Genomic DNA, 21,887 nt, shown 5'->3' with positions numbered 1-21,887 from the left:
CCTTTCCTTGAGATTGGTTAACTTTCATTATTCTGTTCGTAGGAGAATTTCTTCTTTCGTGAAAAAACCACAAAGTATCATGAGCTTCTAAAGAAATTAAAGATTTCTATTATTATTCTCATTCTTAGTGGAACTGATAGTAGCAACACTTTACTGAATCAAAGTCCACACTGTAATTTCATTTGTTTTAGCATGGCCCACTGGGGTGTTCCATCAGCTCGGCGAGTGATGTACTGTTCATGCTCGTGTGTGTAGACACCCACTCTGCTCATTTGCCTGTTCTTTTATTCCTGAGGTGTCTGATGCAGACTAATGTCACAAACGTCACAGGAAATAGACCTTTCATCAGACCCAGAATTGCTTTTCTTTAAGTAAGCCGAAACTCAAGAATGAAGAATTTATTCCCATTATTCATTGTGCTTAACAGAGGATCTGATACTATATTCACCTTGATGATGGTAGAATAGTGTTTCTGGAAGGACATCATCTGTAAGAGCTTTGGTCTATGATCTGCAATTACCTACATTTGAGGGTTTGTTTGGTTGGTTTTTTGTTTTTGATTTTTTTAATAAAGTAAAAACCAATAAAATACCAACATGTTGGAGGTACATCATATATTTTTAGTACTGCTTTATGTTAAAAGGTGAATTTGTTGAAATTTTGGTTTATCTGTAAATTTCAGTACATCCCTGGAAGGGAATTATCTAGCAGAGAGTACCTGTTACACCATACATGTAAATCATACTTCCATTTGTTTAAAAAAAAAAAGTAATGATAGGAAATAATTGACTTTGAAATTATTTTCGGAGTGTATTTAAATCTATTTGTGGACTGTATGTGGACATTATTTGTACCAGTAATATAAAAGAAACACAGCTAATAGTTCTTGCTGACATTTCAGGCAATACAAAGAATCCTTTTACTTCTGTGTTCTTCAAGTATAATATCTAATCTTTTAAGCAACAGTATGGATATGTCTTACATTCCAATGTATTTCTCCAGAATATTATTGCTTCAGCCAGAGGAATGAGATGAGGAAGTCATATACTGATAAAAGCAATCAATTATATCAGCCAGATCAGTGATTTAGAGAGGGATCTGATTATGCTTATGAAATGTATGGTAAGGTAAATTAACTGAAATGGTAACATTTTTTTAGGTTATCATCTGTATTCTGAGAGATTTGCAAACTAATAAAAAGCCATGAAACTGAGAAGTATGGAACTAAATAGGAGAAATGACAGAGATGTGGTAGCAGGTGTCTGGGGAAACTGAAGTGCCAGAATTGTGAAGAAGAAACTGAGACTTAAAGCTCTATCAAGGATATAATTGGATAGTACCTAAAATATGCAATGGCAGTGGGTGGAGGAGAATGGAAGACAGAAAAGCTATTAAAAGAACTGCAAAATACATAAAATATACTTTTTTTCCCTACTCTCAGAACTCTTGGCTATTAGGAACAGAAGGAGATGGTCAGGGTTTGAAAAATCAGGCATGGTTGTGGAAGAATAAAATGAAATACTTTTAAAGACATATTAGATAATACTGTTTCATTATAATTTTCAGCAGCAGTCTCAGTCCAGACCAAGACAGCTTTGGTCAGGGAGACTGACCTACCTCCCTGCCCTAGAGAATGTCCTTTCATCTCTCTGTCCTCCAGGCAGTTGATAAAATAACCTGTGAGATGTGGTCTGGGTAGTCCTAAACTGCAGCATCCTGCAGGGAAGCTGCTGTTGGCATGGCTAGAGACTGGCTGTAGTCTGGCCTGAAAAAGTTCTTCAAGAATTTTTCAAGAATTCAGAGCCTATCTGAATTTTACTTCTAAGAATTACAAACGAACATCAAGATTGTAAAGTTAAAATGTGTTTACACTGTGGAGCAGAGCACAGTGCCAGAGTGATGACAACAAAGCAGTTTCTGGAACAAGATGTAGCAGAACTGCACTTTGAGACAAGATACTTCTGGTCATGTACAGCATACAGTAAAGCAGCTTTCTTGCTTCTGGCAGCTGAACAGCTCCTGTGCTTGATAGTAGCTCCTCAGTTCCTATGCTGCATCCAGTGCAAGCATACAGGTTCTCTGATGCACTGAAAATGAGCATGAATGTTCCTTATGACTCATGATTTTTTAATATGTGCACTATGATTCTGTCTGTATTTAGGTGGTGGTTACAGGTGATCCATCCAGAGAGGCTCTCTGATGCCCTGAATCATGTGTTGACAAGTGTTAATACCATCTGCATGCACACAGGTATTGTCATGTCAGTGTCAGTGGTGCTGAAGTAGCACTCCGTTCCTCACATTGGTGCTGCTCTTGAAAAGGGCCTTTATGGGGAAGAACAAAGAGGTATCTATTTGCATGCTGAATGCAATTTCTGCATCTTTTGAGGGGGGTGTGTGGGAATATTTGAAATATGTATTTTGGGCAAATTTATTAATTCTAAGGGGTTGGCCCCTGTAGCTGTATAGGCTGTTGGGTTTCAGGTCTTGAACTCTGTTGCACAAAGGGCTGCTGTGCATTCCTACCCAGTGCATTTTGTCTCTTGCCAGACCAGCTGTGCTGAGCAGCCTCTCCTGAAGCTGTTTCAGGTGACTGGTTGCTACAGCCCCAACTGTCTGGTTGCAGCTGCATCAGGGCCCTTCTGCCACAGTCCCATAACTTCTCCTTGCAGCTCATCTTGTAACTTCTCTACTTTGCTTGTCTAGATGACCCCATTTTTAAACCCTGCAGTTTTCATTGTCAAGTATCTTATCTCAATCTGTTCTTTTCTCTTTTCTGAACTGAAGAAAGTTTGAATGATGAGGTTTAATACTTTACTTCATAGCACAAACATACAAACTAATGAAGGAAGCTCCACATGCTTATACAAAAGAGAGGGTGTGTTTCCACTCATTTGCACAGAGTCTAGTCTAAAGCAAGAATAATGAAATGTCTCTCCTGCAGAGAGCATGAATATATGTTGATAACACACCGTGAATTAAATATCGTATTTCTTTCAAAAAGTGAGAGGACTTCAATTTGGACACTTGGAGCAAAATGAGCCAAGACATCTGTTCTGTGTGTAGTTGAGCTGGGGCACATGTGGAATTCTGCTAAAATGAGATTATAAATTAATAGCCCTTCACACTTCATTGCTTCAGTGAGCTAGAAGTTATTTTTTTCTGGTTTTGAGTCCCAGGTGCAGCACTTTCTGTCTACCAAATATGATTTTTCTAAAAGGGAAGAAAAACCAGTAAATTGAAACTGCAACAACCTCTTCTCTGTGGTTTGAATACAGCCATGTAATAGATAAAAGGAAAACATATCAACAGACAGAGCAGATGAAAGGAATTCTGTCCAGACTTATGATGCTGGTGAAGAACTGGTTTGTGGTTTGGGCAACAGCTTCCACTTCTGGTCCTGCCTCTGGCTTTGTGTAGAAACATAAGCAGGTCATTTGGATATGTGTCCTAAACAGGGGACCCATTTCTTTGATTTTTGGTACACAAAAAGAGTTGCTGCATGACTGATATCCTATTGCTATTTAGGCTCATTTAGAATACTAACAAAGATAAACGTTTCTAAGCTTTGCTAAAACATAGTGAGATGAAGCTGTTTCAGTCCCTCCAGCTGGACCAGCATAGGCTTTGTTCCTAGGGGCTGATCCACCCTTGCTCTTCAAAAAGAGTTAATGGATATCTAGTATTATTTAGCACTAGTCTGTCACATTGTTATGAGAAATTATCTATAACATGCTTAACATTTCTAAAAATGAGCATATTGTTTCCAATATTAAAGAAACTCTTATACTGTTACCTCTGCCCCACCCTGTCAAATGACATTCCATAGATGGCTGAGCATGGTAGGGTACCATGAAAAGTGATTGGACAAGGTTGACTAATTCTGTAATTTTCTAATTTATAAATGGTCCTGAAAATGCTAATGTTAATGTGTAATGGAAAATCATGGGGCTGAAGAAGAGGAGACTGGAGAGAGTTCTTGGCTTGTGCTGATTTATATGTTATATAGAGAGACATAAGTCAGCTCGGATGGCAACTTCTGTACCTCTCTCTGTGTTTTCCTAACTGGGACAAGGAAGACAAAATGTGCAAAGGAAGATAGACAGCTTAAAACTGGTCTCCATTGCTGGCATCAAGGGTGTTGGGAAAATAATTCCATATTTTCTCCAACATCTTCATACAATATCAGTTCTGTGGTGACCTGTAGATAACATCAACTGGTATTTCATCTGTTTGAGAATGGGATTGTTTTCAGTAAGAAACAACAACATTATTTCATTGGAGTTTCGAGGTGCAATTTTCACAAAAATGGAAAAACTCCTTCAACTCTGACAATATATCTGTAACCCTAAGGCATTCCTCATAATTACAATAGTGAATATGAACTTGTATATGATGTGTATTTTTGTATATTTTCAACTTTTGAAAGCACTGTATTGCTACTATTTATAGTATCTCTTTTCAAAGACTGCTGTTTTATTTGCGATCTCCAGTGACTTCCAATGATTCTTGGTATTTGTTTTCTCTCTAGAAGCTCTGCCAAATGTAGTATCTAGCTACATCTTTACTTTTATAAGAAATACAGGCTTGTAATCAGTTATTTCCTGTCAGCTTTATTTAGTAGCTTTATACAATTGCAGTTGAAGAAATTCGATTTGTGTGGTGAGAAAGGCCACTTAAAAAGTTGTATTAACTTAAAATATTGTTCATTTAAAATTTTAAGGGATGCTGCAAGTCAGGTAAGACAATTGCCTATGTACTGCATCCCTGAGATGTCTGAATTGTGAACTATAATCAGGCTGACAGGAGGCAAGTCACTTGTGATCTAAAAGCTACACTGCACATAACTGAATAAAATGTGATGTACATGGCTCTTCAGCTGAACATATCAACAGCTTGAATGTCTTCTGCGTTGGGTTTGGGTTTTCATCCTGCCTAGAACACCACTGATGTAATTCCACTTTGCATCTCCATGTCCAGTTCAGAAAGATCATTTGAAAATATCTTGAATGGTTGCTGTCATTGGATAATGTGATTTAGAGAAACAGTTTCTCCCTTGTACAATCTTCTTTATGCATTGCTTTCAATAGAAACTGATGGATAAAATGTAAATTCACTGTTTATCTGTGTAAAATATCAAATGTTATTGGTCTTAAGTAGTGAATGTCTTATTTGGCCAAGATAGACTGTCATAAATTTTCGGCACTTTTCAAAATTGTGGCAAAGCCTGGTTAGAATATTGGATTGAATTTCCTTAGTACCAGAAAAAATGCCCAGTTATAGATTCATAGTATTGGAATGTTTCTGTATGTGTTTGCCCGAGTAAGGACTTATTTTGACATGGAACTGAGATGGGGAAGATGTTATGATTAAGCTGTGGTTTCAGGTTCAAATACATGTGGTTTATGGTGGTGCCACAAGGCTTTTAATGCCGTCATCTTTCCATTCTTTCATTGCTAAGCTTTGGCAAAACACTTCAAAAATTATTTCAGAATACTAGTTTTGCTTGGCAAAACTTAGGTCCAAGATGACACAGGGAACTGTCTAGTTACAAGAGCAGAAGTGAGCTGCTGAGAACTTGGAATACAATATGCTCCTTAGTTGTGAGGGAGCCTTTCCTCCTTCTCAAGTAAGTGGTGTCACTGCAAAAATCTCAGTTGTTAATGGGAGGGTGGGAGAGACACTGCTGCAATGCAAGTGCCTGTTGTCCCCTTTCTGCTGTAGAAGTGCAACATTTTCTGCTTTAAAAGGAGGCAAGGTGATGTTGCTTTGCTGAGCAAATATTTCCTCCTGTGAACAGGAGAACATCCAGAATTCATTCTAATCAGCAAGCAGTGCCTGCCTCTGTTAATATTTGACACCTAGGTAGACTTTTGTCATAGCTTTTCTATGCTAAAATGAGTGAATAATTTATAAAAATGTGATTCGAAGTAGAATTCAGATACTTTTTTATTTTCCTTTGGAATGTATATAGCTACCAAGGAAGTGTCCTGTCAACACTAAAGTTATGTATTGAAAACCTCTTTTGGTCTCTTTTAGGTATCATTTTTTTTGGGAGGTCCCAGTGTATGAAGAGGTATCTTCTGAATTTTGCAGCCCAGGCCTTTTACAGTTTTGGGAATAAGTGAAGATTTTTCAGTAGCATTTAAGCTACATCAATAACTAAGGAAAGTTAGGACCTAACAGCCCATCAGTAATTGTATTTAAAGGATATAGGGTAGTAGAAAACCATCATGGTATATACCAAGGAGAGGGCAAAACTACTGCTGCGTGCTGTGTATGGGGATAAAAGTCATCCACAACCTTTGCTTTTTCATCTTGGAGCTTTCTCTGGAGTGGGGAAAGTCCAAATGTGCATTGTCACAAGATTTCTGCACTGCTGCATCTTGCTTAAAGAGACAGCAAAAGCTCTTTCTTTTTATTATTTTTTAAGGAAACAGATTAAGCATAGAAATCTCATGGATTTTATTATTTCTTTTTAGGAGTTTTCTTTCTTTAGGCAAAGTAATCCACTGAAATAAAAATACAGGAGCATATATTCAAAGTGAAATGGAAAGTATCATTATGCACATCCTACATTTATTAATTGAAAATAAATTTAATAATGATGCCTATGTAGTCCCCATCTCCAAGCAGGATTAGAAAATTCTCTGCATGTGCGAATTAAATGTCACAGTAATCTGTTAGAAGCCTATTGATTTATTTCTTTTATTCTCTTTTATTCTCCATTTTAACTATTGTCTTAATGTTTATGCCTTCAGTTTTTCCTGTGTTTTACTGAGAAGTAAAAATGTAACACAAGAAAATGCATTATGAATGCCAGTTTAAGACAATGATTCTTGCCGAAAGCATAGCCAGAGTTAAAATGCACTGCTGTGTCTGAGTAAATTGTTGAGAAGAGACACGTAAATCTCTGTCATGTAGGCTAGAATTAATTTTGCCAGCAGAAAGCTGTTTGCCCTTTAAACTATCATCTCCTTTTGTTGCCAGCAAGTCTGGAGTGGTCCTTGGCAGCAGAGAGGTCTGCCTGGCAGCTGCTGCGATGGCAGCGTTGGCCACTGCTTGGTCCATAATTGCTGTAATATTCAGATTTCCCCAGTGCACGCGGCTCCTGTGCCCTGTGGCACCACAGCCTGTGGATGGGACCTTGGCAAGCAATTAAGGCTTTCACCTGCAGGGCAGTTCTACAGTTTTCCTTGCTAATTTAAGTAAAGACATCTCAATTCCCGATGCTGGTCCATTACAGACCTCCCCATAAAATAGAGAAATACTATTGTTTCCACACTGAGGGTAGGAAAGAAAGCAAGGAATGCTGAAATAATTTAGCTGAGTTTACTCTGGAAAAACAAGGTCTCAAATCCCTATGTATGAAATCCACTAGTGAGTACTGAACACCATAACTATAAAAGATTTTGCCATACAGACTCACTTCTGACCCAGCTACAAAGAGTTAAGAGGTGATCCAGGACTTTGCAGCTGGTCTATGGAGAACTTGTCCCTGTATTTAAATGCTGATGTTTGGAAAAAAAGTGAATTTTCCACATTAGGTTGTTTATCTTCCTAATGAAGAAATAAAAGAAAAAAGTGTCAGTGGAGGGGACAGAACAAAAAACGATGTTAATGTGTAACATTTCTAGTGCTTCCAGTTTGAATTATGCAAGTGCAGACATCTCAAGTGGAACACCTCAGCATTACAAGGTACTTTCCAGATATGTAACAGCTCTCACAACTGAGAATTTTTTCAAGTGTCTCAAGAAAATGCATTGACTATTCTTGGAAGGCAAGAATGGAAAATTTCAGTTTGGAGGTATTGAAAATTCTGAACAAATGGAAAAAAGTTAGAAACTAATCTAGAAATCAGTCTTACTTACAGAATACTTGCTTGATTTCAGATCAGCAAATTTTTCTGCATATACTATAAATTCTTGGTAAAATAAATAGCATTTGTCACAGCTGTGAAAATTGGTAGATGTTTATTTCAGGCAAAGGAGATCAAATGCTGCCCACACCACAATTAAACATAACTTGGAATTACGTGTTCCTCAACACAGCTCACTTATTACCCGGGATCTTCCATAACTGCATGTTGCTATATACAGACAGTAAACTCGAGACCTGACACCTCCTACCTGATTGGCAGGTGTAGATTTCTCATTTACCTAGACAGTCAGAACGGGCTTTTGAATTAGTACATGTGACAGAGAGCCCTGATTTTGTGATGAAAGATTTCAGTCCTGATTTTGGAAAACAGTTCCCAGAGCTCCTGAGATGAGAGCAAAATTTATTTTGAGTTTGACCTGGGCTGAATTTCTAATCACATTAGCTATAAAGGCAGCCTTTTAATTTCATGGTCTCTGGGAAAATGGAACTTGAGTAAGCTGAAAGCATTGAGAAACAACTTCTGCATAAACATCTGATACTGTAAGTCTTGGACTATCTACGCTGAGGCGATAAAGCTGTAATTAAATTTCTGTCTCAAGATGGGCTTCCAAATTATGGAGATTTATAATTGAATTATTGCTTATGTGCCATTTTCCTGAATACAGTTAAAAATACTAATCTTACTTGCACTGCTTATTAAAATGTTAAGTAAAAACAGCAAGACAATGTGTTTGGAAAGGACATAAATTCCAGTATTCTGAGGTATCTGTGGCATGAGGTTGATTTTGTTATCTACACTTTATTAAGGAATGCTCCTAAATGTAGTGTGATGTTCTACATAGTGTTCTTCCTGGCATAAATTTTAACAATGAATAAATGAGCCCATGACTGTACTCAGTGGGATGTTTGAAACTTCTCTGATGGGAAGTATCTGGAAAGTGCAGTTGTACTGGCATTCTTGGGAGTGAACTTGTTCAGTGTTTTGGGTACATCAACAGAGCCTGCTGCGTGGAGTGAAAAATACAGTGGTGCTTCTGCAGGAGGAAAGCTCAAGATTTCAACATGCTGTCAGCTCTGCTGAAAACATATAAACCTGTGAGAGCAGTTTGTTGCACAACCCCAGCAGGCAGCTCCAGAGAATTTGGACTTGTGACTCAGAACTCCTCTGTACTGTGCTTGAAAGCAACACCTCTCTTCTGTTATTGTTTTGGCAAGTGGGGAAGAAAATCTTTGATTATTGCACTTCAGGGGTAGGATGGGACCGTGGTAGAGATGGCACCTGGATAATTTCACTACAAGATTTAGTACCTCCTCAGAAGCAATCCAGGTAGACCTGTGGCTTTAAGTGTTGGTGGGGACTAGTTTATATCAGGCTGTCAAAGCCAACACTGATTGATAAAACAGAATATGTTAAGAGACTTCATGAAAAGTGTAGTGCAAAAAAGGTTTACTTCAGAGTATCAGAATAGAATTACTATGATCAACTCTTCCCAGATAAACCATTTTGTCTCTTTTGGCCTTGTAATCTCTTCCTGCTTAGAGAACAGATGTAGTACTGAACAGAGGGCAAAGAGCCTTGCATTAAGTTAGTGGAGGAATTGGTGCAGAGGTCAGGGGAGTTTAGCCATGCGTGGCTGCAGATTGCTCCTGGTGTATCTGTGATGAGATGTCCTAGCAGAATGTAAAATAACTGTTTTATTTCACAGAACCTTTATAACCTTGTAGACTCAAAATCTTACAGAAAATAAGAATGCCAAGTGTTGCAGTAGTGAGAACTAGAATGGGAAAGGCAAAGAGCTTTTGCTGGTGGCATGTCAGAGGACCTGACTTCTGCTTAATGAAGTTCCATGAAGAAACTCCATTGAGGAAGAGACCTGAATCACTGGCCACTGCCAGGAGAAACACAGGATTTTAGTCTCACCTTGTCTGGCAGTTACTCTTCTTCTGTTTATCTGTCCTTAGTATTTTGGTCCGTTGGAAATTACCTTCTTTATGAACAAGCTTGAACAGGCCAGTTCATCTGACTCAGGTGGATCAATATAGACCTCCTCCAGTTAAACTGTTTGAGTGCTACAAACTCAGGCAATTTTTGCAATAGCAGGTAGTACGATGTAAGAGTAACAGATTTTAGAGTGGAAGCTGGTACATCACTGTGCCTCAGTTTAGTAGATTTCTGCTTGCCCTGATATTGTAGCAGGTCAGATTCAAATATATCACAGAAACATAGGACATATCCTAGGTTAACTTTATATTAATTCTTTCTGCATTATCCCTCACAAATGATGTCCCATTAGAGTTAATTGCTTTGCAATAAAGTCCTTTGATATTTTCTTTACTTTCTAGTTAATTATTAAATTAAACCCAGAATAATATTTACCTATGCGCTTGTCAAATTCCTATCAATAGGAATAGGAATTTACCCATAGAGTGGAATTTAGAAAGCAATTTGTACATATGTACAATGTTTTCCCATGTAGCGGGTGAGGGGGGAAGCTACATGGAATAATAATAACCATTAGGTGAAGAACAGCAAGACTCTATATGAAACTGAAGTCTTGTTTCATTGGTTCATAGAGAAAACTCTCTAATATTATTTCTGTGTAGTATTATAAGAGAAATAATATACTTAAACATTTAAGGGTATCCTTCTAAATGAACTTATTTTCTCATGAAAAAATGTGAAGGCATTTCCCAACTGCTATATCTGTATTTGCCTATTCTGTACTGTATTTAAATTCAATTTAAATTACTTTCAACATAGCACTTGGTTAAACTGATCACTTAAATTGATCCTTAAGCAGTAGATGAACCATCTCTGAAAATCTGACCTCATACACCATACAAGTAAAGAGCTTTTGTACTCTGGAATAAGTTGAACTTGTGTTTTCCCTAATATGAAGGTTGTCCTTGTCTGTTCTGGGGAAGAACATCAACAAGCAGCTGGTGCAGCAGAGACTTCTGTCAGCTGATCTGAACCACAGCCCTTGTAAACATTCCAGTATCCTAATCTGAGAAAGTTCCACCCACATCAATTAATGCTGTTCACCTGGAGCAGCATGAGGAGGTTTATATTCTCATTTTTCCTAATTTATTAACAGAGAACAGTCAGAGTACAACAGTGTAGTTATTCAGTGGGGAAGCAGAAATAATGAGAAACTTACGGCTGGTGCATTATTTTGAATTGGCTCAGCTCACAGTCTGATATATTCTGAAAAGAGAGAAAACAGGTTTTATACTTTTAATCAAGAGCTACCCATGAAGTGAATGACATGATGTTTTTAAGACTGAACTAAGCAAAGACTTGAAAAAACAGTTTTTAGTTTTGTAGCTATGCACTTGTCTCATCTTGGTTAATGCTTAACTTTTTGTATTGCCCTGGTGTAACATTTCTGAAAAGGCGGTAGCACACACTACCTTGTAAAACTGGAATTTTGCTGGGCATGTGGCAGATTAAATTATGCTGGTTAATGAATCACTCAAAAAGTGACAAGCAAGCCAATTAATATGGTCTCTCCAGCACAGAATTTCTTTGGATTTCTTTCACTGAAATCGGCAGATTACTGTAACAATGGCTGAGTGGAAGATACTTTAACAATGGTGGGGATATTATTAACTCCATGTTTGGTCAGCTCTTGTGCTAAAGTTCTGCATGACTTCTCAACATATGAAAAGCTGGTGATGAAAAAGGAATAGAATTTGTAGTGTGCCACCTTGGCACTTACAGTGCCCATTCTAGTGCTGCACTAATTCATCCACTGTAAACCGTTTCACCAAATGATTTCAAAACTTTGTGTAGCTGCATATAACTCAATGTAACAAGGAGTCCATGCACTGCTTTTGATATTCAAGCTAGTGTGCAGCTTGCAAGCAAACTTCTTAAGTCAGAATTCCAAGATAGTCTAAGTAAACCCCTTTTTTTCATCTATGGATTTTCCTTTAGTGCAAACTTTCCAGTAATGTCTCTGGATTGCACCCAGTCTGAGTGTGGGATTGCATGGCTTCAGTTTGCAAACCTGCTGATGATACAATACCCTTCTTTTCAGCATAGACTTCAGCAGATAGGTCAGGCTGAAAATACGTTGTGGTAGTTTAATAGTCCATTTAATAGATTTAATTCTAACCCTCCATCTATTTTTGTGTTAGGAAGAGCAAATTAGTTTGCCTATTTTCTGCTATTTCCTAGGCACACTTAATAGTGGGGATGAATTCTTGGAAACAGAGTGACACTGAGTTCATTATAGTATGATTGATGTTTGCCCAGCTTTGTTTTTCTGAATAACATCCCAGCCATCAGTCCCAAACCAAACTATTTTGCCTTTTCTCTCACCATCTCACCAGCATTATAGATAAGTTTGTATCAGCCATACAAATGAAGATACTAATAAAAGTGTATCAGAGGATATCAAGTACATGTAAGTTCTCAGAGAAAACATTTTTCCTCAGTCTGTATTTAAATTCCGGCCAATTTCTACATCTCCTTGACATATTTGTTGTGAAAATATGCCATTTCAGACAGTAGAGAACTTCCTACATTTAATACTTAGCCTGTAATTATACTAGGACAAAAAGCAGCTGCGTATCTTCATGTAGAGGGTATGGTAATTAGCAGATGATGTAGCAGATCTAGAAATCACCAAATTCCTGAGGAAATTTAAAGCTGTATTGAGCTGTCTGATTGCCACACAGGCCCATCTGAGCTTGTTCAGACCACATCAGCTGTAGTGATGACTCACCAAATTGCCTCTGCATATCAATGACCAGGAGTATTGGGGCCATTTCCTCCCCACTATTGCACCTTTTACATAAGGGAAGGAGGAGGCAGCTGCGCTTTTTGTTGTAGGGATTTAATTCTTGCTTGTTTTTCTTTGCAAAACAGAATATTTAGACCTTTACTTCTGTATATTAGGACTGTCCGGTTATAATTGCTTGGTGATTTCAGACAAATAGCTTGTGTAAGTCTCTCTGTCCTTCGAAGGTGAAGCTTGCTGGAATGTGCTGCCTAAACACATTTGCATTTCCAGGGAGGCAGGTGCTGTGTGTATGGTGGGATCTTTAAAATTGCAATGGGGCTTGATAGTGAAGGAAGCTATGGATCTAAACAATTCCTATATTGCTGAATGTTTTATAAAGAGAGTTTTAACTTTTTCTTATAGCACTTTTCAGTGGGAGGATTAATCTGTGAACCTCTCTGAGGTTTGAAGAGGTTGATATCTATGGGTCCAGCTGAAAGCTATTCTATTTTTTGGTTTAGTTTTTTTTTTTTCCCAGTAAAATGCACTATTGATGGAAACTAAGAGTTGCTGCTGCTTTTTAGCAACAAAATTTTGGTCTTAGGAAAGAGTACAAAAATATCTTGCAAACTCAACACTTCTGAAATTACATCGTAGCTTCTGTAGGAAGATGACTAATGCTTCCAGGTTTTAATTACCCATTGCTTCTGCTGTTACCTATGGTATACATTGTTAGTGATTCATATTGGCATGAATGGAATAAGTTACAAATGAATATGTGTAATAAAGAAGAAGTTAAATTAGTTTCTTTCCTGGAGGGATTTGAGTTGCCAAATATACAATGAGGAACTAAAGGGACAGATTGGGGTGTTCATTTTTTTAACGTTTATAGTTTCATATTAAAGTGAAATTTAGAAAGCATATTAAAAATTATGTTCTCTTTTAACCTGCTGTTGGTTTCCTCATTTATCTTGGCTGCTTCATTCACCCAACATCAACTTTCTCAGTATCTCACTTACTAAGCTCAGTAGCTAAGAACGATCAAAATTCTTAGCTTGCAGATCAAGCTAACCAGCATTAGGGAGTGGGAGAAATGCTGTAATGGTGCCAATGTTTGAGGTGTGTCTCTTGCTCCTTTACTTGCAGAACATTTCTTAGATCTGAGCCTGTCCTGCTGTAGCTGCTTGCCAGAATGGGAGCTGACACAGGGGACACCTTACATCAAAAGCAGAGAGAAGGTAAGTTTCTGTGTGATCTGGAGCTGCAGACCTGTAAGTAGACTTTGTGTATTTTTGTTTGGAGAAGTTTAGACTGGTTTATGTACATGGACTGTGCAGTACATCCAGGGCGATCTGGCACGTCTGAGGCATGTGCTTGTACTTATGCTTGCAAGGGATCAGTGTGCGTGCATGTGGCTTACATGCCTTGCCTGGGTGGGACTTGGAGCATTTTGCAGTCTTGGGGACACGTAGGGCATGACTGGTAGGTGGATAAGGGCTAGTGAGCGTGCAAGACGAGTCCTGGTTTGAGCAAACTGAGTAAGTGTGGTAGCAAGATAAAAGGAATGGGATAGTATGTTGGAACACAGTATGTAGCACATATGGCACCTTCACCTACCCTAGGCATAGCATTTTGTAGGGAATGACCCTAACTCATAAACCCTGCTGTCAGAGGTCATGGGACCTCATGTATTTTGGCTTCTGTGTTTGCTTTGGACTTTTTTGCCATGTTTTCCTAGCTGGGTTTGTGTTACGGGATGTTTTTAACAGAATGGTTGCTTCAAAAAAGTTTTCATATGTCTTTGAAGAAGGTTGTTGATACAGTTAATTGCATGATACAGTCTTGAGTTTTGAAGAGCACACCTTTTGCCTTCCTTATTTTTGAACCCTTTCTGATGGGTAAGCACCTGTGTGAGTTGGTTATGTCTGCAGGTGCAAATAATGCCTTGAACAACCCAGGAGAGCTGTGAAGCATCAGTAGGAGTTTAAAAAGGTCAGATTTTGATGAGAATGAGGGGATTCCTTTGACATTATGATAAACAAACATACTGTGTTGCTAGATAAGTTCTCAATCTCTGGGCAGTAAAGCTGCATGTAAGGTGACAGTCTTGTCATTACCTTACAATAACGCAGAGTTACTTTCTGTAACTGTCTGTTTTTATCAGGGATGACTTTGGGGATGTTTGCTGTGAAATGAGTTTGTTGCTTTTTGTGTGTATATACGTATATTTGAATGTAATAACGTATAATGAATTTGACTTCCTCCTAATTGTTTTCAATTTTTTCTTTTTTTTAGAGGGGGTGGGGGGACAGGAAGGAGGGGAAGTAAAGAGACAAAGCAATTTCATTTTGTTATGGTAAAGTAAATGCATGATATAGAAGTTCTGTATTAAGTATGACCAAATTTTTTGTTAAGACTAGCTTATGTAAACTGTGTGGTATTGACAAAAAGACCTGTAAGAAGGCAGGATTAGGAGGAATCTACAGCTAAATTTTTCACTTCTGAGAGACAGAAATTTGGAGTGTAAATAAAAATGATATAAATTTAGGCAATCAATATAAATAAAAAGCTGAAAAATGATAGAAACGTAATACACCCTGTTAATGATATCCTTCATTAACTATCATAGTAGTCTACCTGTAATTAGTCAGAGAAGGTACGACAGTTCTTAGTAAAAATGTCCTTAGGGAATATAAAAATAACTCTGTGGAATAAAAATAAGATTTCAGTGCTGGCCTCTAGAAATGCAGCCTGAGGTATAGACTTTTGCTAGCAATATTTGGCAAAAAACTGTCAGAGTGTCTCAGACTGAATAAATCATGGAATTAATGCCTAGTGGAAAATGTTTAGTTCTTTATATATATGTATTTATGTATTTAATGTTTAATGAAAGGAGAACTGTGCCGGGGTGGGGGTAGCAGGAGGCAGAGAGAAGAAGGTAAATAAAATGGGAAATCCTTAAAACTTAAGGTCAGTCCAGAAAGGGTGACGTAATAGGTGTTTCTATTGTGAACGGACAAGTACTGTTTTTAAGGTGTTGGTCCTTCTTAAAGTGTGTAAAACTGACATCTAGTGGTAGCAAGAGCACTTTGTGTGCATAGTGGCTTTATAAGACCACTTTTCACATCAGATTAACAGGTTGTAACTATTTTACATTATAAAACTCCAGTTTTCTGTACTTTAGGTCGGTGTTACAGAGCAATTAAAACTAAATTTAATTATTAACTCACTTATCTAATGCAGGGTGCTGATTCATGTTTATGAATGCGTGGTCTCCTGCTAGAGAAGAGTCATCCTGATGAACAGGTTCATTGGCAAAGGCTGAAAGGAACATGAGGATTTAAAAATGGTGAGAGTAAGGGTTAAAGAATTTCATCAGGGTCACTTAAAAATTTCATAGCTACCAATTTTAGATCTCTTATGGATGAACAGGAGAAGTCTGGCTTCAGAGCTGTGATGCATGTCTCAGGTGTGGCATTACTCACAGGTGCAAGCTCCTCAGGGAGGGGAAGCAAGGCTTTGTGGCCAAACCTGAGATGATATATGAATTCAGGCAAGATGTGAGGGGTCTGAATCAATAGAGCACATAGGCACGTGCTTAAATCATTCCTATGTTGATTGGCTGAATCATGGTTGATATTCTCATTTCTCATTCATATATCTATTTAAAGAGCATTTCAAAAAATATCTTTCTCCTTTCTTTCATGTTTTATCTTGCTTTTTTTTTAATGTCTTTGAAGAAAAAATCCCCTTGCTAAAACTCTGTGTGATACCTACCCCACTGAGGCTTTAATTTAGCTTGGCCTCCAGTGCCATTATATACATAATGGATAAATTACTAAAAATGAGGAAGAGCAAAGATATACAAAAATGAAATATTAATTTAAAAAAAAATACTTTTAAAAACATGGCTTACCTATAATGCACCTAAAGTCAAAAGTTGCAATTTAAAAAGAACATGGAAAAATATAGAAGCATCATTCAAATCTGAATCAGCAACAGAAGGCTGTATGAAGGCATAAATCTGAAGAAAGAAGGAAAGCAAATGTGCTTCGTGCTATTAGAAGTGGGCAAAAAAAGAAAAAAAATTGTAGTTGGGGTTTTTATTTAGGTTAGCAGTTTGTGGCAAGAATTTTTAAACTATATTGGTCAATTTTTCGGTTGCAAATGTTTATTTTATAGTCTTCTCAGTTCGTAATAACTATTGCAAATATCTGAGATTAAAATTATTGGTATATAATTCTAAAGAAATGAAGCTGTGTGAAGTTTTAAGTCTGTGTTGAATCATATGCTGCCTCTATCATTCCATCTCTTACTTTCAAAACATGGTGAATCATATTTGTTGAACACAAATGTTGACATTCTGCCGTGAAACTAAAGTCACAGTTATAGAAGTGGTATAAGAAACAGCAGCTGTCATTTCAGATAGACGAGCCTTCTGCTTTAGCGTGAAAGCACAGCCGAGCAGCAATCGTGTTTGCTGCAGAGCTGCTCTCCAAGGACAGGATTAGGTGTTAACAGTTGTGCCAGCCGGCGCTGGGAGATGCAATCTTATCTGTCCTGGAGCTGGTAATCCAGTGCAGGTGCTTAGCACTTCTAATATGCCGTTGACCTTTCAGGTCTGAGTGGGAGCAGTTGCACTGTCAGGAGGCCAATTGCTCTGTGCAGAGTCACTCTGGCTGTGTCTGCACTCCCTGGGGCTTCACCTTACCACTTGCACACTGATGCTTTTCCAAAGGAGTGGAAGCATAAGGATAAATCGTGTTAGTAGCACCAGAATTGTTGATATACATATCTCTGAGATTTCACAGCAACTATCTCTGTATTTGGCTCATATAAGACTTCTTGTACAAATGAAGTTGAGAGCCGTGTTGGTAGTGAGGGAATATATTCAGGAAATACTTGTAAATAGGACTACTGGGGCTGCTTTACTTGGCCCACTGTGGAATTGTTATTCATCAGGAAGTGCTGCTGGTATTTTGTCCTCAGGCTGTTTTTTAGTTAAACTCCTCATCTAATGTGTGCTGTGTTCAACATGTTATGGGAATTTGAAGTCTAGATGTCCCTTGTGCTGGAAGGAACAGCGGAGTACTTCATGGTTTTTTACTTTATTACCACTGATGGAGCTCTGTCTGTAGTATTGTTGCTCTGACATTTCAAATGAAAACTAAGGGTTTTTTTAGTCGTTTGATTAGGTTTAATATGTATTGAACTGTGTGGTTTTGCCAGAACTCCAAGACTGAGGAGTCTGTACTGCCTTTGTTACCATCTCTTTTCAACTGTTGAGATGCTAGAAACTTGTTTTTAAATTGAGAGATATTTTCCTGCAAGAGTAGCTCAGTGAATCCTTGTGGTTTGCATTATTCTGAAGAAACTGTCAATTACAAGAGTACCTAAAATGCACACCTTAAGACTATGCACTTTGGCTTTGAAAGAGTTCCAATGAAAGCTGCAACTAGTTGATCCTTTATTTCTATATGTGCTATGAGTGGGTTCACCTATGATTTACTTGTTTATGACCTAGAGTTTCCAAGCCACTGTAGACTCCAGGAGCTGCTGGCTCATATTTGACTGTCCAAGACTTTTTGAACTTGTCTTATTCAATCTCACATACTAAATGAATAGTCCCCTCTTTGAAAGCTGGCTGCAGAAATAGCCTTGTTCTAAAACAATAAAGCTTGATTTGCAACATAGATCTGTTTATATAGTGCATAAAATGGGAAACTTCATGTTATTTTTCCTAGAACATAGGTGTCTCCATTAGTCTTAGGCTGACTTGATGGAGAAATGAGGTTTCCACAGTTCTTTCAAAAATTATATGGTCTTCCTCACTGACAGTGTAATGTTCTGTAGGCTGAGCTCTACATTTGCATATCCTTATTGAAAGGGCATTTACTGGAACACAGAAAATAAACCCACTTCCCATATCTTTATAGTAATGCACCACTATATCCTTAAGCAAATTAAAATGGGTTTTAGTGTTTGAAAAAGGAAGCAAGCCACCACATACAGAAGTATCTGTGACCACTAGAAATTTAGCCTCAGCAAAAACCAGCAGAGCCTGTGGTGATGTAGGCTGCAAGATTAGGAAATCTGACATCTTTTTTAGTGAGAAAAGAGAATTCAGAAGAGCCAGCTAAGCCTTCTAGCAGAACCATTTTTCTCTAAAAATGCTTCATCACTTAAAACAAATCATTTTGCAGGTCTCCTTTTGCTTCACTGATTATTAGGAATCTATAAAACATTTCAGTAACATTGAATCAATTAATTTTGATGGTTTTTTTAGTGTAAGGTAGAAGACCCAAGTGTGGCACATAAGTGCTACTGCTTCTGTGGTTCTGAAGCGCTTTACTTTTGTGGGAAGCTTGAAACTATTCCTTCTGATTCAGAGCAAATGAAAATACTGAAGTGTCAGAAGTTCCACATCTAAGAATTAATGGCCCAGAAAATATTTCTAGTCTGCAGTCAAGACACCAGTCACCTCTCCAAGAAACAGGACTTGCTGCAGAAATGTCCTCAATATGGAGTCCTGCTGGAAGCAGAACTGGTGCTTTAGGAACTGACTTTTCCCCAGGACTCAACCCAAGGTGGGAATGCAATAGGCTATTGACCTAGTTTGATAGTGACATCTAACAGAATTGACACTGTCAGCTTCTATTAATAATCTTGCCCTGTGACAGGGCTAAACCAGGTCTAAGGCCAGCTGCTGCTTCCAGCTACCTGCATCCTATTCCAGTAATTGCATGCAGGTAATTTTAGTCAAGTGTGTCTAGCTTATGCTAAGAAAAAGCCCTCTTCCTTGTCTGTGTGGTTATGTGCAGTTTCGTTCTCAGCTCATCATTCCTAGTGAAACAATCTGGTTTTTCTATCTGCTATTTCCTTAAGTGAGCAGATGTCTCTGCCATGGCTCGTCTACCAGGCTCTTGCTGAGGTGAAGACATGAGGGCTCTTTCAGGATCCTCCACACCTTCCACAGAGTTGCTTGTCCCTAGATAACCTCAGCAAGTTTTATTTTTATTACCCCATATCATATTTATTGTGTGTGTGTGTGCGTTACAAAACACATCCATGATGGGGCCTTCCACTGGATACCAGTGAGATGCCACCAGGCAGGGCTGGGGGGAAGTGGTATGAGACACCAGATTACTGGGTGGCTGCTAAAAGGGCTGGTCCTGCTCTCTCCCTTCTCCTTTGGCCTTCTGGTTTGGAGGGAAGTCTCCCATCCTTTGGTGCTTCTCTGGTCCTTTTGTGAGTTGAACCAGCTGTAAATTACTCAAGGGAGCGCCCTTGAACCAAGGGAAGCTTCTGGCTAGAAAGGCAGAGTGGGATGGAGAAAACAGTCTGTGAGGAGACCCACTCTCATCCCTGGCAGCATCCTCTTCAGTAGTCCTGTGGAATCTCACACTGAAGTTGTGTTTTTCACAACGCTTAAAACTTCCTGGAGAGATGTATTCTCTGGGCACTGTGCCTCCTCTACCTCCTCCATGCTGGCACCAGCAGTTGTATCGTGAGCTGGATTAGTAGAGGCGTCTGGCTCCAAAATAATCATACAGAAAAAAGTTTCCAACTGGATAAAACCTTGAGGCACCAAGTGAGAGCTGGTGCTACAAGAGTCTGTGTGTAATGGATACATGTGGCAAAGTTGGAATGAAGAGCAGGTATGAAACAGTCTCTTCCATTTAATTTGCTTACAGAGGGAATGAAGGGAGGCAAGAGCTAAAATGGATGGTTGTGGTGGCAGCAGCATTTTCAGTATTTGACTTAGTAGGAAGAGTAATGTCTTGGTACAATGGCCTAGGCTGTCTTGGTGGAAGGTGCTCCGTGCATTGCATTGAAACACAAAACTCTGTTTACTGGGTACTAATTGTTTCTATCCTGCTCTCAGGAGGGAGGCTGAAAATGTCAACAGGAAATAGCCCAGCAGTAAAGTAAACAATTCTCAGGTCACTGACAGGTGAAACTGGCGAGGACCCTTGTTTCTCGGGGAAAGTTGTCATAATCTTATTTAAATGCTGTTCTACAAGCCAAATAATTGAATACAGAGGCTCCACAGGTATCTTAGGCTGTTGGGAACAATGGGATCCATCTTGGAGAATCCCTGAAAGTGGAGCCTTCAGCTTTCCCCTGCTGGCCGGGGCCTGGGAACTGTGCAGATCTGCTCCCTGCTGACACTGCCTGCAGAATCAGCTGGCTTCTGCTTTCCTGCATCTCGACAAAAACAATAATTATAACCAGAAGTGCTGGGAAATAGCTGAGCCTGAAAAAGCTGCAGAGAAAGGGGCATGAGAATGATCTTCTCACAGCAAATACTGTGGCAGAAGCTGTCAGCAGCAGTCAGCTGCACCAGCAGTCCTAAAAGCAAAACCTATACGTAAGGGTATTCTTGAAAAATTAAGACAGAACATCTGCATAATTGTAAGCACATTAAATTTCATCAAGGGAAGCAGCAAATCTTAATGATAAGAATAAATGCCCTTGCTGCATCAGAAACCAAATGTGACATAGTACATACCTGTCAACTGTAAATGCTCTGACGGCCAATTGCCTTCTGTTTGTAAAGAAGCCACTTCATAAGCTCCTTGCCCATTTACTTTTAATAAACAATTTCATATGCCCACCCAGAAATCTGCTGAACTACTTGACTTTGAAAGTACCGCCTGCAGAGTGAGATAGATTTGCTGTACCTTCTCTCCTACTTGTTTAGATTCTTGAGGCAATGCTTTAGTTCCAATGTTTAGTTTCATTTTAACAATCACAGTGGTTATAGCTATTAAGAATATTAAAGATACTCTTTAATTCATACAGTCACAAAAAATGTTATGCATGTATATCTGTAGGCATCATGAAAAGGAGCACTTGATCTGCTTGATTCATGTTACCTTAACCACAGCAAGCAACATCATTAATAATGGGTAATCCCTGACTCTATCAACAAGATTGTGACTGCTGCATTTCGGTGGCTGAAATAACTTTGTGCAAAGACAGACCTTAAGGTGCTGCCAGTCATAGCAAGTAAGAGAAAACACCGTATGTAGCTGTGGTCATTTAGGTAAGCAGCTGAAATACCAAGATTCACTGCAATTAAGACCTGTAAAGCACGTGCTAGATCTAAGTTGCTCAAGAACTCAGCCTTCATCACTGTTATGTGTTGAAAAGATCATCTGCCAATTGTGCAGGCAATTGTGCGTGGCCCTGGCTCAAACAGAAGTATTTCTACCACTGGATAAAGGCATGTGTAGTTGTTGGTGTCTGTGTATGTCTTCATGCAAAGTACGAA

The 21,887-nt window shown here is 38.6% G+C and overlaps 2 protein-coding genes across 7 annotated transcripts in view; one reads left to right on the top strand and one right to left on the bottom strand.

The window, feature by feature from the left end:
- BLNK (B cell linker) overlaps window positions 1–21,887 on the bottom strand; it is a 101,492-nt gene that overhangs the window by 55,666 nt on the left and 23,939 nt on the right. For all 6 annotated transcript variants that reach the window (XM_071564022.1, XM_071564024.1, XM_071564023.1 and 3 more), the window contains one exon: window positions 11,042–11,088. In XM_071564022.1, coding sequence (XP_071420123.1) covers window positions 11,042–11,088 — 47 coding nt within the window. The remainder of the gene's footprint in view (window positions 1–11,041; window positions 11,089–21,887) is intronic.
- DNTT (DNA nucleotidylexotransferase) overlaps window positions 9,142–21,887 on the top strand; it is a 152,480-nt gene continuing 139,734 nt past the window's right edge. Inside the window, exons 1-2 of the mRNA XM_071564031.1 lie at window positions 9,142–9,207; window positions 13,757–13,848. The gene's annotated coding sequence lies outside the window, so the exon portion shown is untranslated. The remainder of the gene's footprint in view (window positions 9,208–13,756; window positions 13,849–21,887) is intronic.

This window comes from Pithys albifrons, chromosome 9, assembly GCF_047495875.1.
Source record: "Pithys albifrons albifrons isolate INPA30051 chromosome 9, PitAlb_v1, whole genome shotgun sequence".
NCBI lineage: Eukaryota > Metazoa > Chordata > Aves > Passeriformes > Thamnophilidae > Pithys > Pithys albifrons.
This window is presented reverse-complemented; position numbering and strand designations above follow the sequence as displayed.